General features: G+C 38.6%; 2 protein-coding genes across 2 annotated transcripts; both read left to right on the top strand.

Annotated features, from left to right (window-relative positions):
• Positions 1-1046: 1046 nt before the first annotated feature.
• LOC100733321 (putative olfactory receptor 3A4) lies at positions 1047-1982 on the top strand. The gene has a single exon (XM_013152080.2). It carries the CDS (start codon positions 1047-1049, stop codon positions 1980-1982), a length of 936 nt encoding a protein of 311 aa, XP_013007534.2.
• An 8935-nt stretch (positions 1983-10917) lies between these two features.
• LOC100736019 (olfactory receptor 3A3-like) lies at positions 10918-16296 on the top strand. The gene is made up of 2 exons (XM_003469523.5): positions 10918-11840; positions 16224-16296. The coding sequence occupies exons 1-2, from the start codon at positions 10921-10923 to the stop codon at positions 16294-16296; spliced, it is 993 nt and encodes a 330-aa protein (XP_003469571.4). The 5' UTR covers positions 10918-10920.
• The last annotated feature ends 5088 nt before the right edge of the window (positions 16297-21384 follow it).

The raw sequence follows: 21384 nt of genomic DNA, 5'->3' as shown, positions 1-21384 counted from the left end.
CAGGAAGTGTCTTCTTCTGCTCATGGATTAAACCCTCAGATCTCCAACTTGACACTTTTCCTCTGTGAGTTAAACTACATGTAATTTAAGTATCTACCCCTTAGCTGGAGGTTAGAGTGGATCACTGGGTATGTTGAGTGACTTGTTTGGGACTTGGAGAGCATCACTAATTGATCTTTTGTGGGGGTGCCTGTGGCCCTGTAACAGATTTATTTGGTCCCTAGTCCTATGATAGAATGTATATTAGATGGTGCATATTTAGATTCATGAGATGGAACAGCAAAAGCTCAGGGGTGGTTTGAGAGTATTTGGAAAAATTCCATTTGTTCTTACCATGTAAAGACTATTTTCCTTATCATCATTTGCTAAATGACACAGGACAACAACTATTTACATGACATGGGCTTTCTAGGATGTATTATAAATAATCAATAGAGAACTTAAAGTGCAAAGCAAGATGTGCATAGGTTATATGCAAGTATCAGGTCATTTTATATATAGGACTTGAGGCTGGAAGATCTTGGTATCTAAGGAGTCCTAGAGCCAATCCCCTAAAAATAACAAGAAATATCTGTTTGAAGACACATCAACATGAGAGTTGTGGGGACACAGTTTGGAGGCACCATACCACTCTTATTCTGAAGTTTTTGTTTAACTCACTAAAATTATGGCCATGATATGCACACATTTGTAGTACCCTTCATGGAATTTTGACTTCAGAAAAATCATCTTTCCTTTTAACTTTCAAGTGGTTCATTTGTTACCAGTTTGATTCCAAATTTTTGTTCCCAAACTAGAGAATTTTATATCAATTCTTTTATCTCTGAATCCAGTGTAATTGTTCCTTCTCATTAAGAGTAAGATTTATCTGGGGTTTTCCTATTACTTCTCAGTTTTAAGCATTCTTCCCTTTAATTGTATGTCTTGACCTCTTAGCCTCTCCTGGACACTCCTATATTTGGACGTTATTGTTAAGACTTCACTTGCTTTTTGTCACTGTTGGTACCTTCAACCATTCACCAGTCTACTTCTGGTGAAAGACTGAGATGGAATTGGAAACCTCAGGAAATGATTCGGTTGTGACTCAGTTTGTCCTGCTGGGCCTCACAGATTCCCCAGCCCTACAGCCCATCCTCTTTGTCATCTTCCTTCTTGCTTATGGAGCTACTGTCGGGGGCAATTTCAGCATCCTTGCTGCCATCCTCACTGAGCCCAAACTCCACACCCCCATGTACTTCTTCCTGGGGAACCTGTCCCTGCTGGATATTGGGTGCATCACGGTCACAGTTCCTGCTCTGTTGAGGCAATTCCTGTGCAAGGATAGGAGCATCCCCTATAGAGCCTGCCTGTCACAGCTCTTCTTCTTCCACCTGCTGGCTGGGACAGACTGCTTCCTGCTGACTGTCATGGCCTATGACCGCTACCTGGCCATCTGCCAGCCCCTCACCTACAGCACCCGCATGAGCTGGGGAATTCAGAAAGCCTCGGTGGGCATGTCAGGAATCTTTTCCTTCAGCAATGCACTGACCCAAACTGTTGCCTTGTCTACCCTGAAATTTTGTGGCCACAATGTAATTAATCACTTCTACTGTGATCTCCCTCAGCTGTTCCAGCTCTCCTGCTCCAGCACCCAACTGAATGAAAAACTTCTCTTTGTAGCAGCAGCTTTTATGGGTGTGGCTCCATTGGTTCTCATCACTGTGTCCTATGCCCATGTAGTTGCTGCAGTCCTGAGAATCCGCTCTGCTGAGGGCAGGAAGAAGGCCTTCTCCACATGCAGCTCTCACCTCACCGTCGTGAGCATCTTCTATGGGACAGGCGTCTTCAGCTATATGAGGCTGGGCTCAGTGGAGGCTTCAGACAAGGACAAGGGCATTGGCATCCTCAATACTGTCATCAGCCCTCTGCTGAACCCACTCATCTACAGCCTAAGGAACCCTGATGTGAAGGGCGCCCTGTGGAGAATGGTCACAAGGAGGTAGCCTTTAACTCTGACTCATTTCTCATGTACTCAGTGAATGTCAAGACTCCATTACTGTCTCTAGCAATTATTGTGATTAATATAAATAGAATGGTGTGTCAGCAGTGCATTCAGAGCCTGACAGGGTGGGAAGTGTGATAAATAGATTGATATTACTCCTTTCTTCATTTTTATTATATGCCATGCACTGTTATAGGTAACTGTACTCTGTTAGCTCAGTTCTAATAAGCTTATGAGGTACATACAGGTTTACCTATATAGATTAGGAAACCAAACATTGAAGAAATTGAGTAGCTTCTCCTAAGTCGCCAACTCCTGGTGTATCAGACAAAGCTTCTAAGTGTCTGAGCTGGAATTTCAACCCAATGGAAAGCTTGATCTGAAATTATTGCATCTCAAGAATAAAACATCATTTCAAGTAGGAAGAGTATATGAAGGGGAAAAGATGGCCCGTGAAAAGTTAATTGAGACTATTAATTGGATGGAAAATTCCTTAAATAAGTGAAAAAATGAATTAAGAAGTTTTTGTTTGTTTAATGAATTTGATTTGTCCCAAAGAAGTTCATACAAGTCAATGGAATTATTGGACATCAGCTTCTTATATGAGTCAATAAAAATAAAACAGATAGAAAACCCCAGGTCTAAAGAAATAGGCACTTTTATAAAAACCATAAAGATGAGGGAGAATATTTGTATACATGACTACCAACAACATAAATTAAAAATAAAATTAATTTCAGAAAAGTATTTGGCTCATATGGAAGAAAAGCCTCTCATTGAGTGAAGTACTTTGTTGTCTCTGTCTTAAACATAACCAGCTTTCTTCCTTCACATCGCTATAAGACGATAATTCATTTATTTGATTTATAGCTTCAAACAGCTGGTTCCACAATGCAATAAAGTGCATACTTATTAAAAAAGAGAAAATACAGAAAAATTAAATAAAATTTCTCATATGCTCACCATTCTGAAATATTCATTATTTCCATGTATAATTTAGTGTATAACTGTTAAGTTTTTGGTTAATAGTTTATAGTTACAAAAAGTAGAATTGATTTATACATAGACTGGCACTCAAAAAAGATTAAACAAGTTGATATTTATAATTACCAATTATCTCTATCTTTACTAATATACTAGGCCAAATACTAAAATTTAACAATTGATTATTTTGAAAATAATCATTAGTAGTTAACTATACTTTAAAGTGTAATGCTACAAAAATATTTTTATATAAATACAACAATATTTCTAAGATGTTTGCCTTATTTTCTTATATACCTGGAAGTGCGTTTAGCTTATTAATAAAGAAATGGAGATGGAACCATGCATTAGAGGATGGGTGGGCACCTGCCAAGCAGACTGAAGGGGAGGTAATCTAAGCAGTGCCCTCTGAGTGCAATGGTGGTTAGGAGACAGGTGCAGGGGCAGATTCAGGGAAGGGGAAATCCAGACAGGAAGATGTCATCAGCATTTTGGAGAAGTTATTCAAGATTGAGAGACAGAGGAGGGTGAGGCAGGAAATGGAGAAACCATGATAAGAGACACTGGATATTTCTGTGTTCTGTTTACAGATAACAGAAATTATGTGTTTATATGATTGTAGGCAAACACCAGTGAACCGGAAGAAGGTTACAATGCTCAAGAACAAGGATATTCTTGAAAGAAAGAGCTACAAAGAGAATATCATTAGAATAGGAAAATTATTTAAATAAACAAAAAATAATGGTAATAGCAGATGTTTGATACTTGATCTGTGTAGTGATATATTCAATGAAGAATGTATTTATTGAGGGCAATACACTAGAATATAATAACAAAATACTTGGCTCCTGATAATTGGTCCCTCTTATTTCCTTTTTAAATAAATATTTATGTTTAAAACTGATTCATTAGATGTAAATAATGTCTAGTCACTGAAGATGGCCCAATTGAGTTTACCCAGGTTATTATAAAGCCTCGTATATTCAGAGGCAGAGCTTTTGGTGGTGACTGCTGATGGAGGACTGTACTTATCAGGGGATTGATCTGCGGATGCATTCAGAGCTGAGTGTGCTGCAGAGTGAGGTAGGACAGAAAGAGGTGGGTCAGTGGGGGTATGACCTGGAAGGGTGCATCTCCATTCTTGTTTCCTCTCACCTTGCTCTGTTTCCTAGTTGCCATGATATGAACAACATCCACTCAGGCCTTTTCACCTGCTTCTTGTTCCTTGGAGCTGGGGGACCATTCAAAGGCTGAAACTTCTGAAACTGAGCCAAAATAAATCTTTCCCCTTTTATGTTGTGGATTCATACATTGTGCCCTTATAGTGAAGAAAATGACTAAGGCAATCATCAAAGAATTTAATCTGTTGCACACAAATATCGCTTATTATAATATAATCACTGTCATTAGAAAAATCTTTTAGCACTATTGTTAGAGGACATAAATGTCTCTCATGGATGCTAACATAAACCTTGTAAAATACTATGGAGAAACACATCAACAAATACCACTAAATACAGTAATAATAATTCCTATCTGGCAGAGCATGCTTCCCAGTTCACAAATACACTTTTATATCTAGCATCTTATTTAATTTTTGAGATAGTTCTGTGGCTTACACTGTGTCTATCATTATAATTCTTTATTTTACAAATGAAAAATTTGAAGTACAATAGGACACACTTGTTGATTGCTTAAGATCACAGAGTGCTAGAACAAATTGTTGACATCTTGACCTCTGGAAGATGTCCTCAAGGTCTACTAAAATATTTTAAATAATTCTGAATGAATTTGTGTAAAGTCATTAAAACTGTTTGCAGTACATTTTACTAGAAAATATTTTTAAAATAAAGTGTGAAGATGGGCTGGAACAGCAGAAGTGACCAATTTTCCCCACCTACACTACAAGTATCACACCAAATGAACTAGAGACACTTTTTTTCCTGTGGGATGGTGCATGGATAAGGAAATCATAGATAGAGAGATATAAAGATTTCCTGAAAGCCAAAGGGACAATATGGTCGCTGAGAAATTTCCTCCAGTTATCCACATCCCGTTCTTGTTATGCTTTGAATGTTAAATGTTATTCAAAGGCCCGTGTGTCAAAGGCCCAGGTGCCCAGGTTGGAAGACAGTGGAACTTTTGTTGAGTGAACCTAACCTTTCTAGGTCAAGTGGTAAATATCCTTGAAGGCTGTGGCTCTCTGGTGTCTTTCTTTTCCTCTTTTCTTTCTGCTGATGTGAGGTAAGTAGTTTTGTTTTGCCATGTTCTCCCTGCCATTGACATCAGACCCTATAGGAAGCCAAAAGCAATGAAACCACTTGACCGTGAACTGAAACTGTGTGCAAATCTTTTCTTAAGCATATAACCCTGAGTGTATTTTCCAATAAAATGGTCTCCAAGCAAGTTATATCCAGTCATTTTCCAACTCTGGCCAACTATTGTGCACTGCTGAACTCAATGGCTTCTGTCACCTTGTCTCTTTGCAGACTGTTGCCTCCCACTCAGGACTGAACTGTCCTGTCAAGGCTCTATTAATAGCCTCTGAGCCTGTGCTCTTCTCCAGCTCAGTGCTCTCTACACCGCCTGCTGGTTCCTCGGAGCAGTGTCGGCTGTGTCACCCCATCTTCCAAAGCCAATAGTTTCTTGCTTTTTCACACTTTTTTTCTTACTTTATTTTTTTCTTTCTTTCTTTCTTTCTTTCTTTCTTTCTTTCTTTCTTTCTTTCTTTCTTTCCTTTCTTTTCTGGTGGTTCATTGCATTGAACTCAGGGCCTTGTGCCAGCCTCCACTAAGTTTTTCTTTTCACCACTATTTCAGATCTAAACTTTGTCATGTGTGAGGGTGCCCTCCTTTTCTCCTTCCGATTCAATTTTCAATTTTTCATCTCTTAACTATAGCCTCAATTAGGAGATTCATTCATCCTTTTGCTTGAATTTGCTGATCTTAAGTGATTCTGAAAGATCTTGTCTCTCATAGCAAGTAACTATCATAATATTTACTGTCACTCTTGAAGCTCTTCGGTTCTCTCCAGTTATATCATAGGATCCATAGGGAGAAATCTATGCTGCCTTTAATGTGTCTTCCAGACATACCTGCCGTAGTGCTGAGTGGATATCGGATATTCAGTCTTGTGAATTAATAGATGACAGAAAGAATGACCTATGTAAACAAACCTGTTTCCTATGTAGGATGTCAGCAACACTTCTAACTGTCTTGAAAATACTCTATAAGGCCCAGTGTTAGAATTGCAGAAATAGATAAAGAGATTTTTTTTAAAAAAAGAAAATTTCATCTTAATAAAGATAGTGATTGAATTTTGTATAGTAAGGGCTTACTTTCCTGATTTTTTTGCATAAACTTTGGTATCATTTTTCCTCAAAAATAAAATAAATTGTTGAAGCAAATACCAGTTATCTCCTTCTTGTGAAAAATTAAAGTGAGTACTTAATTGACAACAGCTAGCACAGAACCCTAAAGTGAGAAATCTTATAATTTTCCAAGACTGCAAACTCATGTAAGCATTATATACAGCAAAAATGTCCTAATACAAATTTTTAAAAAAATGAAGTAGAGCTTTTGAGGATTTAATGAGCCTACATGTCCAAAGACATTACTGAGATTCATGCCTGGCATGCATTGATTAATCTAAGCTTAAACAAAATAATCTCAAAACCAAATAATTGAAGAAGTGTAAAATGTACAAAGTGTTTATCTTTCTTTAATTTTTGTCCTAAGGTGAAAAGCTTTTAAACTGTGCTATCCAAATATGAGTAATTGTGCTTCATAATTTTAATAAAACCATGTTTTAAAAAAATGGCTTCATGTATTGACATGAAATGATTCAGCACACTGCCCCATTTAGACAGTTCTGTGATGTGACATGCATATGAAAAAGAACATACTAGAGGACATCTCCAGTACCGTGGGCAGTGACCACTTCCATGGATGAGAATAGGATTCAGGAAGGCAGTGGGGAATGGAGGACTTTTGGTTTTCATTCCATTTACACTGGCATTGTTGACATTTTTTATTGAGCTATGTAGCTATGAAAAATAAAATTCATGGATTATGGAAAATGGAAAGAGTGAAAGTGTGGGAATGTGCTAAGGCAATTTGAGTGCAGTGTTTTCTCTCCAGCCTTCAAATTGTCTGCTGCCTTTCTCACATTTAAGAAAATGGGTGTGTTGTTATCTCCAGGCAAAATAAGACCACTATATTCACTTGCTCAGGATCCAGGGACCCGGAAGACACAAGTAACAATTATCTCTTGTGTTAAGAACCAAATTAAACTATCCTACCCTTATGAGTATCATCACAGCAGAACTTCTCACACTTACCCCTCCCACTCTTTCTGTGTAAGGGTGTGCTTGTGTGCACCTTTTGTACAAAGGGGAAAATGATGCATTTTATTTTGAACTTCTTAAGGTTGGTGTGGTATATTCAGGAAGAAAAACCCAACGCACTGTTATACATCACAGCCAACAGCTTAGTGTCTGGGATGAAGATAAGATGGGATCTCACTTCACTTTTAGATTGCTCTGGAAATAGAGAAGGAGGAATATTTCCAGTCCCAGAGACTCATGGACTGTTTTCAGGACCTAAGACCTATAGCTGGCCTTCAAGGATGGAATTTTCTGGGTTAACAATGTGTGCAAAATGTAAACTTTCTAGGGAGCAAATACAGCCTTTGATATATGAGGGAAAGAAGGTTTTCTACATGAGCTCTGTAACCTGGAAGTCCAGCTCCATGGGCCACCACCAACAGACATATCAACTCATCCTAATTCTCTGTCACGTCTCCTTGGACCATGACATTATTAAGCTGGGGAAGACACTTTAGTAATGAGTAAACAACTGTCACACATTGCCCTTGATGCCTTCAGGCACACTCAGGAGTTACTAAAAGTATGTTGGTCCTGGTCCAGAAGGTGCTCTACGCTTTAGTCTCATTGATTGTGTTGGAAACATAAGGAAAGAAAATATTAGGGGTCAGGATGCCACAGGGTCTGCACTGTCTGAAGGAACAGAGGAAAAAGGCATTTGTTGGAGACTAGAAGCATGGTCGTGGTTGGGGATGGTAAGGTAAGCTGTGATATGAGGTGACTGTGTGGGAGGATGGGGAGGGCACCCCTCAGAGGTAACACGGAAGCAGGTGTGTCCTGGGTTCTACCACGCGCTCAACACGTGCCACTGGCAACACTAGAGAGTCACAAGTCAGTGTTCCTCTCTCTTCCTTTCTGCCGTAAAACAATGCATTGGGATAAACCAAAAATCCCCAGTCTCAACTCTTTTCCTAATACTGTGCGACTTTCTAGCCTGAAAGAATTTTTTAAATATTTTTATTTTTTTTATTAAAAAGTAAAATATAAAAAGGATAGCAATGTTAGAATTTCAAAAAATAATGTTAAGAAATCATCACTAGTTGATACACTACATAGTGTTGATATATTACATAGTGATATATTACCTAGTAGTTCAGGTTACAAAATCAAAGCATAAAAAATGAACAGTTAAACTATGACCACATGAACTATTCTGTTTGATGAACTATCAAAAACTTAGTAGTATGGTCATCTCTCTTGCACACTTAAACATACACACAGTTTTATGTGTGTACCTACAAGTTGTTGTTTTCTTTGAGCACTTTCCTTCCCTTTCATTACTACAATATCTATTACGCATTTTGGATCTTTTTAATCCTTAGACTGAAAGACTCTTGACACTCACTTCAACTCTGTGAAATGCTTCGCAACAAGAATGCTGACTCAGAACTACTTAAAGAATACATATTGAAAAAAGGAATGAATATCGTCATATGCTTGAAAGTCAAAATTAGGACCATTTTTCAAAAATTAGAACTATTTTAAATGGGCTAGAGATCATTATGTGTGCAGCTAAAGCATTTCTCCCTGGAAGGCACTAATTTCTGAGGCCACCAAGGGATAATGATGTGGATGAGAAAAATCCCAGTGTGAAAATGATGTCAGCCAAGATGTTTGTCTCTTTGTCTATTTGTCACTTATAAATGCCTTACTCTGAAGATCATTAGTCTGGCAAGAATATACCTCCCGTAAGCCATAGAAGTGCGTATTCCCTTGACTGGGTGAGTGACAACTCAAGACTCCTTGCTTCAGGCTTACAACTTGATTTCCACAAATGTGAAGCTCACTCTTTGGCCCTGGAAGAGCTTTTCTCTTCCATCCCAAAATTCCCAGTGAGACTTGCTGTGTGCAGTGAGAGAATGGAGGAAAAGAAGAGGCAGTGAAGACTGAATTTTCAAGCCCCACGAACTGAAGATGGCCAGACTTGGGCAGAGTAACTCAATCAAGGGGAAGTCAGATTGAAGAAGGGCAGTTCAGCCATGGAAACATCAGGTTGGAGATAACAGTAAGAGCTTGTTCATAGAAAAGGGGAATCCTATAGAGGTGGTGACCCTTCTGCTCCTTGAGGACACTGTTCAGAGGAAGTGTTTTCTCTTACTCCTAACTTTAGTCCTTGGAGAGCTCCCACTCCAGCCTCTTCCTCTGTAAGTTGTGCTCCTTGTGAGTGATTTAGTATTTATCTTTCAGCTAGAGGCTGAGGCAGATCACTGTGAATTTAATTAGAATGACAATTTGGTGCCTAAGAAGAATCCTGAAAATGATCATGGTACGGGGTAGTCAATGGCTCTTCTCTGATCATCAGGCCCATATTGGTACACGGCTTAGATGACCTATAATAGAACCAGGGGACAGAAGAGTGAAGGGCTAAAATTCAAGTTCTCGCAAGCATTCAGCTGGGCACCCAGTGAGGCACCTGTTATCCACTCAACCAGCCAGGAGCTTGGACTTTAAAAACTTCATCCTGCTCGAATCACTTCTTAGATTCTTCTTATTTAGTAAAATGTCCATATTTGAGAATCCAAGTTCCTAGAGTCTGTGTGGCAAAATGAACGCAATCTCACTGTTTATAAAATTTAAAAAGCTGGTAGTCACCAGCTCTGGAATTGCACTTTCTTCTATGATAAGTCTTCAGTTCATCTCACTGTTTTTCATTGCATTTTGTGTATTTCTGAAAAATGTAGACCAAGGCTCATAGTTTCACAAAGTAAACTTTTAACAGTTGGTCTCAGTGTTAATTTCAGTGCCGTCATCACTTAGTTCTGGCCAGTCATACTTATGATTTCCACATCATGGATACAACCAAGTAGAGATTAAAAGCATTTGGGAAAACTCCTATCTGTATCAAACATGTCTACACCTATTTCTTGTCATTATTCCCTAAACAGTACAGGATAACAACTATTTCCATAGCAAGCATATTTGATAGGTATGATGGGCATTCTAGAGTTGATTTCATGTGATGGAGGGTTGTTCCCAGGTTTTATGTATATGCTATGCCATTCCACATACAGGACTGGAGCATCTGAAGAGACTGGTCCCTGAGGATTTCTGGCACCAGTCCACTAGAGATGCTATAAAACAACCACCTGATGTCACATGTTTGTGAATATCGTGAGGACACAAGCTGGGGGAACCATTGCTCCCCTTTCTTCTGAAGCTTATTTTTCATCCTCTAGGCTCTTATATATCCAGATTATGACCCTGTAACTGTGTTCAAAGTTCCTTGCTGGAACCTTGGCTTCAGGAAAATCATCTTTCCCTTAACTTTCAAATGCCACATTTGTTCCTCCTTTGTTTCCAAATTTTTGTTTCCCAAATTGAGGAATTATATATGAACTCTTCTATTTCAGTCTTTTTGTGTAATTGTTTCCAATCATTAGAGGAACATGTATCAAGTCCTTTCCTATTACTTCTCAATTTTAAAAATTAGTTCCTTTAATTATATGTATTCTGACATCTGGCCTCTCCTGGACACTGTTATATTTGGAAGTTGTTGTCAAGACCTCACTTGCTTTTAGTCTCCATTAGTGTCTTTGAACATTTCTCAGTCTACCGCGGGTGGAAGAGAGAGATGAAACTGGAAGCCTCAGGAAATGTTTCGTTTGTGACTCAGTTTGTCCTGCTGGGCCTCACAGATTCCCCAGCCCTACAGCCCATCCTCTTTGTCATCTTCCTTCTTGCTTATGCAGCTACTGTCGGGGGCAATTTCAGCATCCTTGCTGCCATCCTCACTGAGCCCAAACTCCACACCCCCATGTACTTCTTCCTGGGGAACCTGTCCCTGCTGGATGTTGGGTGCATCAGTGTCACAGTTCCTGCCCTGTTGAAGCAACTCCTGTGCAAAGACAGGAGCATCTTCTATAGAGCCTGCCTGTCACAGCTCTTCTTCTTCCACCTGCTGGCTGGGGAAGACTGCTTTTTGCTGACTGTCATGGCCTATGACCGCTACCTGGCAATCTGCCAGCCCCTTACCTACAGCACCCGCATGAGCTGGGCAATCCAGAAAGCCTTGGTGGGTATGTCAGGTGCCTGTGCCCTCGCAAATGCACTGGCCCATACTGTTGCCTTGTCTACCCTGAAATTCTGTGGCCGCAATGTGATTAATCACTTCTACTGTGACCTCCCTCAGCTCTTCCTGCTCTCCTGCTCCAGCACCCAACTTAATGAGCAACTGCTCTTTATCGCAGCAGCCTTTATGGCTGTGACACCGTTAGTGCTGATTGTAGTGTCCTATGCCCATGTGGTAGCTGCAGTCCTGAGAATCCGCTCTGCTGAGGGCAGGAAGAAGGCCTTCTCCACATGCGGTTCCCACCTCACTGTGGTGAGCATTTTCTATGGCACAGGTGTTTTCAACTACATGAGGCTGGGCTCAGTGGACACTTCAGACAAGGACAAGGGCATTGGCATCTTCAACACTGTCATCAGCCCCATGCTGAACCCACTGATCTACAGCCTGAGGAACCCTGATGTGAAAGGTGCCCTGCAGAGCATGTTTGCAAGGAGGTAGCCTCTAAGTGTGATTCATTTCTCCTGGCCTTAATACATACAATGATTCCACATTGCTTCCAAGAATTATTGTAATTAATGGAAATATAATATTGCTTTTTGCCATGTGATCAAAAAATCTCTTGGGATGGAAAGAATGAAATATCAAATGTTAGCTTCACACTTTCTTGTGATTACCTTATATAGGGCACTGTTCTGTGTGACTGTTCTGTGTGACCCTCTCTTAGCTCATTTAATCATTACAGCTTGTAGTTTAGGAAACTGAGCTTGAAGAGGCTTAGTCACTTGCCCTTAGTTCCACAGCTAGTGAATATCAGAGCTTATGTTTGAAGCCAAGTGCAAATTACATCTGAAAATATTTCCCCTCTTGTGTAATAAATCATTTTGAGGAGGATGGGTATTTTAAAGAGAATCAGTGAGATAGGCAATGAAGAAAAGTAATAAAGGAAAAGAAAAGTTATATAAGTAATAATGGTGTGATGGGAAAATATATTTAAGTAAGTAATATTATGAATTGGGAATGATTTGTCCAAAGCAGCAGGTGTAAGCTGAGGGAATGACTGGATATCATTTTATAAATAAATGAATACAAAGAATACAACTGGAAATCCAGCTCTGAGGGAACAGGCATTGTTTCAAAAAGCCAAAAGGATGAGATAGAATATTTTCATATTGGGCCACCAAATAAAATAAATGTAATAAAGCTAATTATAAAGACAGGTTTAACTTTAATGGGAAAATCTCCCTGATTGAATGGAGAACCTTGCTACTTTGGCATAAACATGAAACCAGACAGTTCTTCATTTGGTGCAAGAATAAAGATACTTCATGTATTTAATATCCTGATACAAGCTGCTTCTTCTATAACGCAACCAAATGTATGATTATTAAAGATTAGAAAGTACAAAAGAGTAAAATAAAAATCATCCATAATTTTATCATTGGAAATAATCCCCATAGACATTTAGCAGATAATTTTAAATTTTTTATTAACAATACCTATTTACAAATTAAGAATTCTTATATGTAGATTATCTATCAGCAAAAGTTGAATAAATTGACACTTGCAATTACCAATTAGCTCTGTCTTTGTTAATGAAATAAGCCAAATATTAAAATTTATTACTTCCTTAATTTGAAATGAATTGCTAGTAAAGATATGTATATATAGGTGTGTGTGTATATATATATATATAAATATATATATATATAAATATATATATATATATATATATATATATATATATGGTGCTATAGAAACATTTTTATATAAGCATATATATTTCTAAGATATTTGTCTCTTTTCTTACACCTGGAAGTGCTCTTAATTTATTAACCAAGAAATGAACTGTGAGCCATGAACTGGAAGGTGAATGGGCATCTTCCAAGTAGACCAGAGAAGAGGTCACCAAGCAGTGCACAGCCTCCTTAATGGCCCTTTGAGAGCAGTGGTGGAAGAGGAGATAGGTGTGAAGGGAGACCCAGAGAGTGGAAGTCAAAAAATGAAGATGACAGATTAAGACAGCTCTTCAGAGAAGTTAGACAAGAATCAAAATTAGGACAGTCAAGTAGTCATGGAGAAGCAATGAGAAGGGAGGATGGATATTTCCCAATTCTGCCTTGAGATAACAGAAACTGTGTGTTTATATCATTGTAGGCCAACAGTAGCAGAGGGAAGGTGGTTAAGATGCTCAAGAACAAAGAGCTCCTTGGAGGAGTGCGGCACTAAGAAATGTGAAAAAGCAGTAACACCAGAGATACTTGCTGTTAGAGCTCCTGTGTAGTGACACAGTAAGAGAAAGCACTCGTTAAAGTATTTATGGAAGGTAATAAGGATAGAAGATAGTGACTAACCACTAGGTTCTAGGTAATTGTTATCTCTTAATTATTTCCTTTGTTACTAAATAATTATTTTTAGCATTCTATTCATTGGATTGTGAAAATGTTGACTCACCGCACCTGCTCCAATTGAATTTACCAAGCTTATTATAAAGATTTTTTTTAGTCTTTTTCCTTTTCTTGGTCACTTACATAGAGAAATTTCAAGCACTGAAAACCAAGATCAATTTTTAACACTCATATAAGGTTTAAATCTGTCTATCTACCTATCTATCTATTGTCTGTCATCTATCTATCTATCTATCTATCTATCTATCTATCTATCTATCTGATCTCTTCATTTGCTCTTTCATCCAACAAATGCTTACTGATACCTTAGTTAATGCCAAGCCCTGTGTAGACAACAAGGTACAACTGGAAAAGCTCGGTCTGTACCCCCAAAGAATTCAGTCTTCTGTATCCAAGTGCCACAGCAATGCTACTTATTATTATGCAATGTTTTTACTGGAATCATATTTTGGCATTATCCTTAGAGACAATAAATTTCCTTATTGGAGGCTCTATGAATATTGAAAAAACACCATGGTGCTTAGCTTATGCATATACCACTAAATGTAGTAATATTTCCAAGCATGAAAAAAGTGCTTTCCATTTGACAAATAAACTGTCATGTCTAAAATCTGACTTGATTTTCACAGTAATCCTGTGGCCTTCATTGCAGGTATAACTTTTATTTTTTATTTTATATATGAAATGTTGAAGTGTAATAGGACATAGTTGCTGTGTGCTTAAGATCAGTGTCAGAATAAACCGTAGACAGGTGGAAGAAGTGTCAATACTTGAATAGACCTTTATAAATGCATTGCGCACCAAACAAATGTTAAACTCATCTTTCTCTGAGACTTGCTGTTCTAATGGACATCTGGACATCAGATGTTCATCTGGACCTCATTTAGTCACTTGGTAATTAAAACTGGAGGCCATATTTCTCTGAAAACTTAGCACACTTACCTAGTCAGGCAGCATGCATCTGTGAACCAATAAAAATGAACTGCAATTCAGGTGTGTGGTGCACACCCAGATTCCCAGCACTAGGGAGGCAGAAATAGGAGGATCATGAGTTAGCACAGTCTGGGAAAACTAGCAAAACTGTGCCTCAAAGTAAAAACTGAAAAGTATTGGGGATGTGACTCAACGGTAGAGTGTGTCTGGCTTCTAAGTCTTGCACTAAACAAAAAACAAACAAAAAATTAAATGCATCCATTGGTATTGATGTACTGGCACATGTTATATTTGAGCCTGACCAATATCTTTTCTTCCAAGCTCTAGTGCTTTCTTTGAGCATCACATCCTAGCTCTAGAGGGGAAGATGGTGTGCTGTGCAGTCTCCTGGAGAGGCTTGTCACAGGGGCTTCCTGATATGAACTCAGCTGTTCTCGTCATCAGAGGAGCTCAGGACCTTGCTCTTGCTGAGGATGGCTGTGGTACTTTTCGGGGGAGCTCTGGTTCTTAATTTGAGTGTCACTTCCTGGCTCCAGTGCAGAACTTTCAATGGACTGCCCCAGACCCTTCATCCCAATGGCACAGACTTTCTAGCTTCCACAGCTGACCTTGGCCCTTCCCAACGCAGATTCATGAAACAGTCTTGCATGAGTCATTATTGAGGTCTCTAGGCCTTCAATTGGACTTGTGGAGGGCAGTGTCATGGCTCTAGGTCTTCACCTGGACTCGTGCAGGACATTGCTGTGGGGTCCAGGCCCTCATCTGGGTCTTAGTATGTGGACAGATTTCCTGCATTTCTAGTATTTAACTCCTTATATGACTGTTATAAAATAATACTATAAAGTACGTGTCCTGTATTGTCTTGTTCTTTTTGCAATCCCTAAGTATGACAAAGGTCAAATGTGGACTAGCACAGTAATTAGAATAATATGTAATCTATTAACAAGTGATTTCTTACTGTTATGTTTTTTTTGTAGTTCTGTATTACGTGTACCCTTACACCGCTTTGTTTTGTTTTGTGTTTTTCTCTTTTTCCTCTTAAATAAAATTTAAAAAATAAATAAATAAAATAAAAAAGTAAAAACAAACAAACAAACAAACAAAACAAAAACAAAAACAAAAAAGAATTTCTGTGAGCTCCAGACACAGGAAAGTCCATATTCACTCACCAGCTGTTCTCCATCAACCACCTACAACACCTCATGAAAAAGATTTGGGGTGGGAACGGTAAGAGAGCCCCATCCAGTATTATGGAGACACAAGAATTCCTTCGCTTAAGTGAAACAAAATGTGTTCCCCCCATGAGGGAAAAACTTTCTCTTCCTTTGGGTCCAAAGCAAATACCTGTGGTCCCTGGGGAAGAAGTGGTGGTAAACCCTCTATTGCTGGGGGAATGGCAGACTACTAACTAGCTCTAGGCAACAAAGTTGTGTTGCTCCTGGGGAGGCATTCAAACTCATGTCCCCACAAGAACTCACCCAAGATCCCTTGTCAACAGAAGTCAGGGTTTTCCTGTTAATGAGGCAGCATCGGTGACAGGAGTGTTAGGAATATTCTCACCATGAGGTTACCCTTAAATATGCTGAAGCAAGAGAGATGACCAACTTTCCATATTTGCATCAAAACCTCACACACAGTAATAAACAGCAAGAGCTTTCTACTGAGCAAGGAAGCAGGAACAGAGAAGCCCACGCAGACAAGTGTAAAGATGTGTTGAAAGCCAGAGGAAGAATGGGATCACTGAGGAACTCTCCTGAGTTATCGGGACTGCATCCCCCATGGTTTGCATTTTGAATGCCCCCAAAGGTCCATGTGTTAATGCCTAGTTGCCCATGTTGGCATTATTGGAATGTAATGGAATGTGTAGCGGGAGGTCCTTAGGTCACTGGTGAGGGGCCTCAAATACTGTGGGATCCTCGCATCTTTCTCTTTTTCTTTGCTTCCTGACATGAGTGAATTTGCTCTGCTGTATTTTCTGTTCCATATACATCAGGGTTGGTGCTAAAATAGTATAGATACCGAGTGGGGATCTTTGAGCATATCTCCCACAAGAAAGGGGGATTGCTTTATAAGAAAGGAATCTGCAAGACTTGCCAATTTAATTTACCCAATTATAAAAAATCTGTGTACTGTCTATTTCCACTCTTGACACTTTGACTCAGTAACCCATAAGGAAGGAAGTCGCATGAGAGGTTGCTGTGGACCAAGGTGTGGGAAAGGAATTGACTGCAAGAGACCGTCAGGCCTATGCTGGGAACCACAAAAATGTTCTCTAGAGATGCTGGATCCACCACTAGATATTCTATGAAAAACATGTAACTTTATAGTTAAACGATTTTTGGTCTCAACATTCCTTTTTCTTTTTTTTTTTGTATTTTTTTTTTTACCGGTACCAGGGGTCGAACTCATGACCATAGGCTTGCAAGACAGGTGCTTATGCCACTGAGCTAAATCCACAGCCCTTTTCTTTTGTCTTTTTCCTTTTTATGGGTACCGGGGATCGAACTCACAACTGCTTGCTTACAAGGCAGGTGCTTATGCCACTGAGCTAAATCCCCAGCCCCAGTTAAACAATTTTTAAAGAACATACTTTGAAAATCTGAAAAAATAAATAAGAAAAAAATCATAATCTCATATTAGCTGGGGCTCATCCTGAAAATCCAGTTGTGGACCCATTCTCCGGACTCTGCAAGCCACTAACACTCCAGACCTTATTTTTCCAGTATGCAATCTGGTGACTGCATCTCTTCTCATTGTAGACCTTAGGAGCCTGCAGTGATGTCTTAAATCTTTGCTTCCTAAAAATCAAAAAGAGTAGGCAGATGAGAACCCCCTAAGGATTGAGATTGTTTGTCTGCCTCTTGCTTCTAGTGTAAGCCTGGGGAAGTTTGGTCCTAATTGGCACCTTAAAGAGAGAGAACCAGGAGAGATTCTCTTTGCTGCTGTCTCACTCTCTTTGCAAATTTTCTGGCCTCAGGCTGTCTTGGATCAGCCTAGCAGCCACTCCTGTTTCTGCAGGGTGCAGCAGAAAGGTAAGTGCCCCACAGACCTCCTCACCCTCTATTCTTCCTACCTTCCTTCCTCCTAGAGCAAGGCTGGTGAAGGTCCTTCAGGATCTCTAAGGAGTTTTCCTTGTCCACAGGAAAACAGAAGAGTAAATGATGCTGGATTCAAGAAGTAGTACTGAAATATCATGACGAGGTTCACCACTTGAGCTATGGGAATGAACAGAGAGAAAATTCATAAGTATTTATATACATACATGGTCATGTTTATGGCAAGGACCTCGAGACACAGTACGGTTTGGCCAAAAAAGAAGTTTTCTATTCAAAACAAACACTGACACACGGACCTTAAACAAGTTAATATTTTGACCTTCACTTTTATGTATCTGACAACAGTTTTTATACAAATGTACAGATTAGAAGTGTTGCATCCAGTGAGTATAGCTGCATAGCCTATTTAGAGTCATCTGTGCATTTTATCTTGATTAATTTAAATGGCTCTTACTTGACCAAGGCAAGCTACTCCGTAATGCTTCAGGTTTCTGTCTCCCTCTCCACAAGAACATTCAGAAATCATTCCAACTATTACTTGTTTATGATGCTGCAGGAGGAAAGGCTCAATTCATTGATAAGCTACAGAGGAGAACTTCCTTGAGGAGACGTGAGGGTGATATAGGAATGAGTTTGTGACATAGATTGTTCATGTGTACAAGATCCTGCTCTGGATGGGAAAAAGGACCAGCTCAAACACGGAGAGTGAGAGGCCCAGGATGTACAAGGATCACAGAAAAAAAAGGACTCAAAGGTCCCTTCCAGAACTTTGTTCTCCAGTCACAGCTGAAGAATCACTGCCTTCTTAAACAACAATATTTCAAGTGATAGAAATAACTTTACTCCCTTCATTACACACAATGTTTCTTATAAAGCTGGATAATAACTCATATCCAAGGAATATGGAGTTAAACTATGGCTTTAGACTTGATCGCCTGAATTTGAGACTCAAGTCTGTGAAGAGTTTGTTGATCTCAACTTGGCAGGCACCCTTAGGAATTATTGTGACATTAAGAAAGTCACCTAAAGTTCTCTGGGTATGGGGTTCTCTGGAACCTGCATGCCCACTTTCTGATTGTCTCCGAAATTCACACACACAAGAATCAGGATTTCCCAAAACATTTCCTAACAACACCATCGTCCTTGCAGCTCAGTTCAGTGACCTTGACACCATCCTTGCACTGTCTGTTTTGCTAATACCTATTATCCAGTCCTGTAGTTCCATCAGCAAAATACACCAGAACTCTGACATTAAACAAGTAATAACTGAGTGAAACATAAATGGGTGGGATGTTAACTTCCTTGAACAGTTGTAGAAATACTAAAACTAAACTCTTAGAAACAGCATTATTCTCTTTATTACAAAAAATATTATCATAAATCTTAATAATGACACAAGTCCAAGCAATATAGCTTTAAGTGTGGGTCTACAGTTAAATAATTCTGGATTTAAGATACAACAGATTTTTTTTATTTAAAGAAAAAGAAACAAAAAATACATGGAGATAAAAAAAAGGGTAGAAATAATACAAAATTACAGAAAAACAAAAGGTAAGAAATTGCCTGTTGATAAGTTACACATTGTCATCTTAGAAATAGCTGTTCAGGTTATAGAATTAAAGTATTTAGAATGACATTCAAAAAGTGACCCTACAAACCATTCTGCTCTATGATCGAACAAAAGCTCAGTAATATGATTATCAGTCCTACACATTTGTTTTACATCTCAAAGAGGGTAAGATTAAACATATCAAAACAGAACAGAACATTTAAAAAAACAATTTAAAGAAATACAGATTTCAAAGCAAGTCCACTGGAGATCTTCATTATCTAACTGTCTCTAGTTTCTTACAAATAGTTGTCCCTATCTTCACCCGCTTTATATACTTATTGCATATTATAGAACTAATCAAATCATTACAGGATGATGAAGTCTTTTTAGGTCCTCAAGTTCCAAATTAGGGAAGACAATAGTAACTACCATCGCATCTCTCATTCTCTTTGTGATAGCCGTCCCCATCTCTACATATGCTGAAGTTGAACTCGAGAAACCAGTCCAATGTCATTCTAATCAGCGAACAATAGATTGCTAGAATTTATATTATAATGCTACAAAATAAGCCTCGGGTTTCTCAGCGTCTCTTCCTCAGAGTATCTGTTCCTTACATCTTGCATTATATAATCTGTTCCCATAAATAATTTAAAAAAAAAACCCATGTGTGAATTTCTACCTATATATCTATCCTCTCTGTATTATAGGGAAAACCAAGTCATAGCAAGACAGCAAAACAATTTCCTAGAAAAACATGCAATGGATAAGACATATAAGACTACAATATAAATGATCTTCCGTAGCTACTATGTTTTCTCTTGTTATTTTCAATAGATTTGTCCACAACACTGGCTTATTATAGTTAAACATAGTATCACATATTTTTATAAGAACTTAACTTTGACAGCATTGTAGGATTTGAGAGCTGTTACTAATTCATATCAGTATGGATATCCTTTACATCTTGTCATGCTCAGAGTAGTTGCCTCTACTTTTAGGGTTGATGCTAACAAGCATACCAATTTCAAATAGAATCAGCCAAGGCCAACCAATAGTCTTATGATTCAGATACAATTAAGATCAGTCATAGTAAGACAATGTAAGTAATACAGGATTTCAGTTTAAGTTACTAGGAAAGTAAGGATAGTTACCATGGTATAACCTGCTATTTTTGGTTCTAGAGGTCTTTGTCCTCAAATCTGACATGAGTGGACAGACCAGAACAAATTAAATTCAATCTAAATATGGCACTAGGACTACTGTGTCTTTTAAATCGTTATACACCATTAGCAATGACCTCTGCTTTTTTAAAAATATAGTTTCAGAGCTGTCTTAACTAAAGACTATAGCTTACCATCTCTGCCTCATTCTGCTACTCCACTTTTCTGCTATAATTTGTCCACCTTATTCCCTCATTCCATTGTCTGCCCCGTTCACTGACGCCTCTCTTCCACTGTTGCTGGAATCCTGGTATCTCTTCCTCTCTTTCTCTATAATGTCCTTCAGTGGTCTCTGTAGGGTTGGATTGGTGGCCACGAACTCCCACAGTTCCTCCTTGTCTTGAAAAGTATCTTATTTCTTCATTAATTTTTAGAGAGAGTTTTGATGGGTATATGAACTTTGGTTGCATATTTTTTTCTTTCAGGACTTGGAATATTTCTCCCCCCTCCTTTCTTGACTTAAGAGTTTGTGTTGATAAGTCTGCTGTTATTTTGATAGTTTTCCCGTTATAGGTAATCTGCATCTTTTCTCTGGCTGCTTTTAATATTCTGTTCTTTTGGTGGATTTCTGGGATCTTGATTATTATATGTCTAGGCGTAGATCTGTTTTGGTTGTAGGTAGCTGGTATTCTGTATGCCTCTTATATCTGGATATCATTTCTTTTTGCTATACATGGGAAATTTTGCTTTAATATATCTGTGAATATTTTTTGTATTTCATTTTTGGTTGCTCCTGTTTCCTCACTCACATTCTTTATTCTTAGGTTATGTATCTTTTTGTCATCCTCCAGTTTTTGAATTGCTTCTTTCTGGTTCCTTGTTATTTTTAAGAGGCTTTTTCTTTCACGTTCATATGCCCT

Source organism: Cavia porcellus, unplaced genomic scaffold (genome assembly GCF_034190915.1).
Source record: "Cavia porcellus strain 051 isolate PalLab524CR breed Dunkin Hartley unplaced genomic scaffold, mCavPor4.1 scaffold_6, whole genome shotgun sequence".
Taxonomy (NCBI): Eukaryota; Metazoa; Chordata; class Mammalia; order Rodentia; family Caviidae; genus Cavia; species Cavia porcellus.
Note: the sequence above shows the minus strand (reverse complement) of the source record. Positions and strands in the feature narration are given on the sequence as shown.